Source organism: Ahaetulla prasina, chromosome 2 (genome assembly GCF_028640845.1).
Source record: "Ahaetulla prasina isolate Xishuangbanna chromosome 2, ASM2864084v1, whole genome shotgun sequence".
Taxonomy (NCBI): Eukaryota; Metazoa; Chordata; class Lepidosauria; order Squamata; family Colubridae; genus Ahaetulla; species Ahaetulla prasina.
In genome coordinates, this window is record NC_080540.1 from 91,973,907 (window position 1) to 91,983,186 (window position 9,280).

Consider the following 9,280-nt stretch of genomic DNA (forward strand, 5'->3'; position numbering starts at 1 on the left):
AATGCACTTCTTGCTGTAATCTATTTATTAATCAGACTTGCATAGACACTCATCTCACAGAAATGTCTCCAGATGATGTAGAATAGTAAAAAAGGGAAAAAAAATACATATATGAAAACTGGCATTTTAAAACAGGAAAATCAGCATTAAAAATGGATGTAATTAAAACAAAATCTATACAAACCTCAAACAGATTGCACCAAATAGCTATCTGTTAAGGTTGCCAAGATTAACAAGTACCTGGTGGTGCGGTTATTGATTAGGGACATCTTTTTAAATTTAAAATATTTGTATTTTATCATGACATGAATCTCCCATTATTTCAAGGAACGCACTGTTTGATCTACATACTTTAATGCATTTACAGATTCCAAAGTAAGTACATTGTTGGCCTGAAGCTACAGAAAGAAACTTAAAAAATAAATATTTTTCGTAACGTTCATTAAAATTAGACATCTATATTTCAAATAATAATAGAAAAAGAGAACATTTCTTTTTCTTCCTCTTTTTGTTGCTATGCCAAGATTTCCTATTACAAAGACATCTACAGAACACTAAACAAGAAGCTGGTGGAGTTTATTACAAAACGGAAAATTCTTCTGGAAAAATAGGCTTATTCAAAATTTCCTCATGATTGTATAATAACTCCTACGAGTGAGCCTCAGTGACTTGAACCTTGACATTTCTTAAGACATTTACCAAGATCCAAAATATGTAACCCACTAGATGCCATAACTGTACTTGTAAAATGCATGGTGAGAGGGGAAATATTATCTTTTATACACAAAAAAAGCAGCCAAACTGTCCAGCTCTTTTTTAGCAAAACTATGACTGATTGAATCTTGTGTATTAAATCAGCTAAATTGTAGAAAGTTGAGGATCCCTCCCATTAAAACATCTGAGGTAACTTTCAGGACTAGAATAAAAGAGAATACGTTAGTAGAGCTCTTTCTGAATCTAATAGTTCCTCTCACTAACTACTACTTCTCCTCTTCCTCCTCCTCCTCCTAAGTGTTGGTTGCCCTGTACTAAGCTCTATGGTTACTTTCACATAGCTGGCTTCTATCTTTTTGAATGGAAGTCAGATCACATATAATTATAGTCTTATCAGTAACAACATATTTGAATCTTGGGAGATGTTTGGATTCATTACAGGATCCCAAACTGGATTTCCCAATTCAAAACAACTCTCCGCCTTTCTTTTTTCTTTTTTTTCTCCTGCAGTGGATGCAAGAATGGGGCTTGCTATAGAAATTCTTTTTTCTGCTCGTAATGAATGCACACTCTAGATTTTTCTTCCAGTACTTAAATCATTCCAGGCCCGGTTTTAAAAATGCAATTCTCTAACCATTCAAACAAAAACTTATTAAACATTTAGTATTTTAAAAAATGCAACAAGGAGTAACTTCATTTGTATTTTTACCTTTAAGTACTTGGATAATGAGTACATGTGTAGGGTTTTTTTTCATCAGATGAAGTTAGGATCAGATAGCATCTAAAAACTTTTGAGTAATTTGCTCCGGCAGCTTTTCTTCACTTGTCAGTTTTCCAAAAGTACAAAAAAACTCTTCCATTTCTCTCTGAAGAGTTTCATTTTTCCTCTCTGCATCCTTGCGTGCCCTCTCTGCATTGCATATTTTAATTTCCACTAAACGATGCCGCTGCCGTTGCTGATTCAATTTTGAATGTAGATCCTTAACCTCTATGTCCCTTTCTTTATTCTGTTGCTCCAGGCTGTTGGCATAAAAACAGTGTGGTTTTGCATTTTACAAGTGCTTCATTTCCCTGCCTTTATCCCGAGTTACGTTCATTTCAAAAGTAGAAAATACTTGAAAGGTTTTATTCTAGACTCTCAGTAATATAAATCAAGAGCCACAAGGTAAAGACGGATGCTCAGGCATCATTGTAATAATTTGGTCTAAAAAGTAACATCTCAGACTAAAATCACATCTTTGTCTCCTTTATCACTGTCATGTGTTGAAATCACTATTTTCACTTATTCACGGGAAGAAAATGAATCTGACACTAGTAGCCCAAACATTGTACCAACAATTAGAAGACTTGTAGTTCAATAAAGTGGCAGTAAAAAAAACACCCCAAACTTCCCTGTGAAATATGAATTAGGATGATTACTCAATACATGCAAATGATACGTGATTTATTTTTCTGTTTGCAGCTTGCTGTTTACCATGCAAAGTGCGATCATATTAACTGGTCTTTCAAAATGCATTGCTAGAAGTATATAAAGTATGGGACCAATATTGATAGATTTTAATCTAATTTATCTTTATTCGTTTCAATCAATCCATAAATTTTCTCATAAACCAACATTTGCGCTGCATTTCCGACAATAGCAACACACAAACCATCCAAATGCATGTTATTGTACGCTGTCTAGAATTACTTTGTAAGTCAAGCCCCAGTTGTTGACGTATTGTGGACTTGAATATTTACCTTAAAATAATAGCTTCGTACTCTGCCCTCTGTTGGGCCATCTGCCTCTTTAGATGGGCAAAGTGGCAACGCAAGAAACTTTGACACGTGGAAACATCTTTGCGTGAAATGGAGCATTCGCTACAGTTGTTCATCTGGCTTTGTTCTGAGCTGTTGACAATCCCTCAAATGTTTGTTGTCGGCTTATTAGCCCCTGGAAATTCTTCTTTACTCTTATGCCTGATTTAAAAAAACCAAAACCTCATTTTTAATCCAAGCTTTGTATTCTAGGTAATTATTTGATTAGATCCCAGCAATATTGTTGATAATCTTTTAAGTTCATTTGAAAAGTGCACGCAGGTTTCTTCTAGGTGAGAAGTAGCTTTTAATTTTGCCCGTTTTCTGGTTTGACGCTGGACATGGAGGTCTTATTCCAGCTGCAGCTGTCTGAAGCGTCTCAGATGCTTGGAAATAATAATCCACTTTGATGGGATCCTGGATCTTGTTTCACTCCTGACTTCGTTCTGGATAAGGAATGGGAAACACCTCACAATGCCACGCTTCCCATGTCCTCTTGCAAGAAGGGCTTATGCCTATTTGCCACCACCCTTTTATTACCCTCCCTGTTTTCTCATATGCAGCGTGACCAACATTGGTGGGTGGAACTCTTTTCAATGAATGGTTACTTACTTACTGTTCAGATATCGGCCAAACTATTCTTGGCTGTGAAGCAACAGCAGCAGCAGCACAGCGGGAGTGTACAAGTTCCCCTGTGCCTTTTGTATAGACAATAGAAATATATTCAGCCTGCTTTAGATTCACTGGTTTAAACAACCTAAATAATTGAGGGGGGGGGAAGGATAGTTATGCCAGTGCCAATGGCTGATATCAACACAACTTGATGCCATCATTACATGACAATTCCCAGCAGGGTAGTTGAGATGATAATTTTTTTTGTGTGTGGAATACAATTAAAGGTCATTAGGACAGGGAAAAAAAGATAAGTTTGTTTCTCTCTATCTTTATTAAGTTGTTGGCAATGCTGAAGAATCAGTTTGCACAACTCATCTGTTTAATACCAAATAATAAAAATAAAGCACTTTGATATGTGCTTTCTTCAAACTCGAGAAATACCTGTTCCTGTTCCTGCCAGTTTGCCATCTGTGTTTTGCTCATTTAAGCAAATAGCTTTTCTTGAAGAAAGAGGTTTATAAACTAATAGGAATATTATGACAAATCATTTACTATAGTATTCTTTCCTTTTTCACTTGAACAAAACTGGAGAATCTTATACCAGCCATTTAAGAATTGAAACTAGAGAAATGTAAGTATTCTCCTATTTTTACTCTTCAGCAAATATTTTCCGGCTCCGGTATAAACTTCACTTTTGCTGATGTTTGTGTATGTGGGTGAAGAGAGATGTTCACACAGACAGGTATGTGTACATAAATGTAACTGTTTGTATTAATGTATCAGTACCTCATTCAGCTTGTTTGGGTATTGTGTATTTTTGGAGCCTGAAAGATGCAAAGAAGGTGGAATCGGAATATACTTCTGAAATGAATTCTGTGTCCTGAAGCCACACACCAAATAATCATGATTTGTTCCAGCAGTGAGGCTGTTCCCTTGTTGTCTATGTACAATGATGGTGAATTTTATCCACTGAATCTTGAAACTGACCTTGATAAATAATACAAATGTGCAATATGAAATTTTGAGCCAAGCAGAGTCCATCTGGCAACTGCAATATTTGGGGTATTGGGAAATAGAACCATATTGTCCACATAAAGAACGAGATTGAACATATTCTAGAGTTGCACATAAAGTAAAATCATACTGGAACAACTCTGTGTTATATTTTGCAGTTAATTTTATAGAAATGAAACGATGAGGTTCTTGTACTTTCAATATTCCTTGAAACATCATGTCATTTTCAGTTATTTAATTTTACTTTCAGTTATTTACAATTTTACTGTCCTCCATCCTCTATTCGTAATCAAACCCACATACTCACATAGTGTGGAAAAAGACACTGCAAATATTTTTTTTCTAAGTTGTTTGTAAGATTCTGCCCGTGATTTGTTTTTGAAATGCAGGAAGAGATATATGATTGTAAAATGATCTCTGCAAAAGTAGCAGAGTAGATTTTGATGGTCCATGCCAGATTCACCATGGATCTAGTTATTTTTCAAGAGATGTTTGAGAATTTCCCAAGCAGTCTGGCAAGTAAACTTCACATGAACCCCACTAAGCTCTTGAATGGAGAGATGATGAGGGAATTCCCTCCAAGTATCCTTTTTCTGTTCACCAGAGTGAAGACTTTTGACTTACTGGGGAGCTCATGAGATGATGGAGCAAAAAGTAAATGATTAAACACTGATGGTAAAAGATAAGAAGTGAAGATTGAGTATAAGTATGAGTTCAGGTTCATGCCTATACTGCAGTGTGGGACAAATAATTGTCTGCTCTCAATTAAATAATTGAATGTTACCTTTTTTTTAAGATGACCCATACCATTTCTGGTAAGAGTGGATGAAGTATTTTTATATCTTTGTAAGCCGCCTTGAGTCGCCATATGTGAGTAGGTGGCAATATAAATTTTCTATAAATAAATAAATGAACAAATAAATAAATTGCTGCTGTTAGCAAGACATTTTACCTTTGGAGACTAAGTGGAAATGTTAGTTGATACAGAATGTGACAGCCCATTTAAAGAGCCGTGGTGGTACAGTGGTTAGAATGCAGTAGTGCAGGGCTAACTCACTGCTCACTCCAGGAGTTCAATTCTCATTGGCTCAAGGTTGATTCAGCCTTCTATCCTTCAGAGGTCAGTAAAATGAGGAGCCAGATTGCTGGGGGCAATATGCTGACTCTGTAAACCTCTTAGTGTGGACTATAAAGCACCATGAAGCGGTATATAAGTCTAAGTGCTATTGCTATTTACACATGAATGAGAAACACGTCAGTAGCGTTGCCCTCTGAACTAAGGGTGTTGCCAATAATTTTCTGAGTTCAGAGCAAAATGCTGTTTTTAACCTATAAAGCACTACCTGGCATAACCCTTCTATATTGTTGGGACCATGGTCTCCAAATGATCTGTTACTCCTGTGTGTTCTGACTCAGACAGGATATTTTAATTAATCTCCCAGGGTAGTGGGGTAGGCAAGTGTTCTTGGTGTGACCCCCATTTCTATGAAATAGTCTTTCTTCTGAATTTTGGATAGCTCCTGTATTGGTAGCATTTAAGAAGGCCATGAAAATTGTCCTTAATTATTGGCTCAGACCACTTAAATGTTTACATGTAATTGTATGTTTTGTGAGTGTTTGTGTGGGTGTTTATTCAGTGGTGAAATCCAATTGTTTTTACCACTGGTTCTGTGGGCGTGGCTTGGTGGGCATGGCAGGAAAGGATACTACAAAATCTCCATTCCCTCCCCATTCTGGGGCCAGCCAGAGGTGGTATTTACCGGTTCTCCGAACCACTCAAAATTTCCGCTACCAGTTCTCCGAACTGCTCCAAATTTCTGCCAGCGGTTCTCCAGAACCTGTCAGAACCTGCTGGATTCACCCCTGTTTTTATTGTCTCTGTTACTCCTGGCAACTGTCTGGACAAATCCCTGCAGTTTTCTTAGCAAGATTTCAGAAGCAATGTGCCATTGCAAGGTCACCCAACTGGCTTCATACCAAAGATGGAGCCAGATGTTTTAACAACTACACCAAACTGATTCTGGCTTTACCAAATGCATATTTTTAACGATCCTAATTCTTATTTATTTTAACTTGAATTTTTGTTAATTTTATTGTTTAGAACTGCCCACTTTCATGAAATTCCTGTCCTGTGATTTCTTTTATTTTGGAATATAATTTTCTGTGAGACATCCCCACAAGTTTTGGCAAAAACTCTGCCTTTTTCTTTTTCACATGTAGCATATTACTCCTTTCAGGAGGTCCTGCAGCTTAGACTAAGTATCATTCAATATCTTGGCTGCCAACATTTCAACAGGAATGGAAGTTTTAACAGGCAGGATTCTCCCCCTCCCCATCTTTATTGTAAAAGACAGAAATTGTCTTAGAATATCATATGGACTTAGTGCAACCTCTTAAATTGAGAATGTTACTGTATAGGTCAGCTTTAATTTATGCATTAAGGTAAAGGTAAAGGTTCCCCTCGCACATACATGCTAGTCGTTGCCGACTCTAGGGGGTGGTGCTCATCTCCGTTTCAAAGCCGAAGAGCCAGTGCTGTCCGAAGATGTCTCCATGGTCATGTGGCCGGAATGACTCAATGCCAAAGGCGCATGGAACGCTGTTCCCTTCCCACCAAAGGTGGTCCCTATTTTTTCTACTTGCATTTTTACGTACTTTCGAAACTGCTAGGTTGGCAGAAGCTGGGACAAGTAACAGGAGCTCACCCCGTTACACGGCAGCACTAGGGATTCAAACCGCTGAGCTGCCGACCTTTCGATCGACAAGCTCAACGTCCTAGCCCCTGAGCCACAGCGTCCCTCAATTTATGCATTGGAGTTTGCCAAAATTGAAAGAAGGAAACAACATTCTTCTGGAAGAAAAGCTTGTGTGTGTGTGTGTGTGTGTGTGTGTGTGTGTGTGTGTGTGTGTGTGTCTGTTGTTTAATTGTCCAATCTGACTTGTTCGTGAAGCATTCAGAGGGCATCAGATGAAAAACTCACTTGCGCTCTTCCCATTGCTTTTTTCCGTAACAAAGAAAATCCATTAAAGATAGGTAAGAAATAAAATGGATGCATAATATATTTCATGTATTATGGATCAGCAACAATTTCTCAGAAAGCACCAATACTATAGACAATGAATACACTCATTTTAAAAAAAATACCTAACTGAAAACCATTTTAATGAAATTGTATCCCTGATACTGTCAATGATAGTCACATGCCTTGGATCCTTACTGGTATCCTCAAACCCAGAGAATTTAGCTTTGGCATATCATCCACACACGCCGATGACAAAGGGCTATGTCTTATGAATGAAAGTTATGGAGGGAAAAGGCTTGGGAGGAATTCAGCTCATCAATTTATGAATTGGCTTATGAATCTGAGCACAAGTGCATGAGCAATACACACCAGCATATTACCAGGTCATAACCCCCAACTCAAGTATTAGAAATATGAAATTAATGTGCTGCATAATACATTTCCTCACTTGTTCTTGCTGGTGAAGGCAATTAGGCTGAATCTGAGTGTGAGCAGTGGCCATAGCCAAAACGTTTTGATTAGCGTGCTCTCAGATGCATAAAATGAGTATGTTACAAAGTCAAACAGATGGCTGGGTTTTCACTTCACTCAGTCTTTCTACAATCGTCAACGTTGTGTCTCAAGGGGGCTAGATTCTGGTCTTCACCTCCAGGAAATGGAGTAGCAACTAGCTATTAAAATATAATTAGACTGGAAAATAATCACCTCCTTCAAAAGCATTTCTGTATTCCATTAGCACCAATAGGTGGGCTCCTGACAAGAATAGGATAAGCATCTTTTTTGAGCAAGGGATACATTTGGAAATTTGAGAGCTTGTTAAAAGCACACTAGAAAATATCCGTTGTGGCTATTTGCCAATTAAATAAATCTAAATAGTATTTTGGTTCAGGAAAAAACAAGCTGCAGATTAAATATATAAAAGCAATGTGTGTGTGTGAGTGTGTATGTGGCAAACACACAAACACACATGTGCAATAGCCTTAGACTCAAAAAAGGGGTTACGAAAAAGAGCCAAGGTGGTGCAGTGGTTAGAGTGTAGCACTGCAGGCTACTTCAGCTGACTGCTAGCTGCAGTTTGGCAGTTCAAACCTCACCGGCTGAAGGTTGACTCAGCCTTCCATCCTTCCGAGGTGGATAAAATGAAGACCCAGATTGTTGGGGGCAATATGCTGACTTTGTAAACTGCTTAGAGAGGGCTGTAAAAGCACTGTGAAGCAGTATATAAGTCTTAGTGCTATTGCTATTGTTACATGATTAAAATGATGTCTTGATTGAACTGTAATTCAATAAATCGTTTAAATACCTTAGGTTCCCTCACACATTTCTGTTCATTGACTTAACTAGTCCTTCCAACACACACACACACACACCAACATAAAATAGAATAATAGAAGTTGGAGGGAGACATTAGTCTACTATACACAATATTTTGCTTAATGCAAGAATCTAGATCAAAGCTCTCCTAGCAGATTAATCCAGATTAAAGCTCCTCTAGCCTCTATTTTACCACATACATCAGTTCATTCACTGCTCTTACTGTTAGGATATTTTTTCCTAGCATTCAATTATAATTACAATCTGCCTTCCTATAAAATTAAATGCCCTGGTTTTTATTCCATAGCTTGCGCTTTGGAATGATAGGGAACATGATTTGACCTTCTTTGGTGTGACATTCTTTCAGATATTTGAAGAATGCTATCGTTTCCCTCTAAGTTTTTTCTCTTCCCAGGGCTAAATATGTCCATTTCATTCAATCTCTGTGGAAACAGGAATTCAGCAGAGTACAAAATGTAATCCTGCTCCCTCCCTTGTAAATCTATGGTACATGAAACCTACTGCAAAATGAATCACAGTTAAACCTTTTCAATTTATGGCAAGAAGAACCTGAAAATGCAATGTCAATAGAGAAGCATGAAATAGGCAAGTACACCGAATGAAGTGACTTTCATGCCATGCTATTCCACTAAAACCCCAGAAGAACCAATTTGTTGGCCATTTCAATTTATTTACTTTAAACCTTGAAATCAAAACGTATGAAAACTGTATGGCTAGGGAGTGGCCACAAGGTGTCACTACTGGAGTTTATTTTCAAAATTGAAACTGAAGAACAAGAAATC

At 37.6% G+C, this 9,280-nt stretch overlaps 1 protein-coding gene across 1 annotated transcript; it reads right to left on the reverse strand.

The window, feature by feature from the left end:
* On the reverse strand, positions 1-3,035 carry LOC131190846 (rho GTPase-activating protein 24-like). Its single transcript, XM_058168293.1, has 2 exons — positions 2,455-3,035; positions 1-1,734 (listed from the first exon to the last, which is right to left on the reverse strand). The coding sequence occupies exons 1-2, from the start codon at positions 2,586-2,588 to the stop codon at positions 1,485-1,487; spliced, it is 384 nt and encodes a 127-aa protein (XP_058024276.1). The 5' UTR covers positions 2,589-3,035; the 3' UTR covers positions 1-1,484.
* Between the last annotated feature and the right edge of the window lie 6,245 nt (positions 3,036-9,280).

Bases quoted from the DNA above. Each gene is read 5' to 3' on its own strand.
- LOC131190846 (XM_058168293.1), bottom strand. From the start codon at position 2,588: ATGAACAACTGTAGCGAATGCTCCATTTCACGCAAAGATGTTTCCACG. The intron at 1,735-2,454 runs GTAAATATTCAA...TTATGCCAACAG, and splicing joins TACGAAGCTATTATTTTAAG to CCTGGAGCAACAGAATAAAG.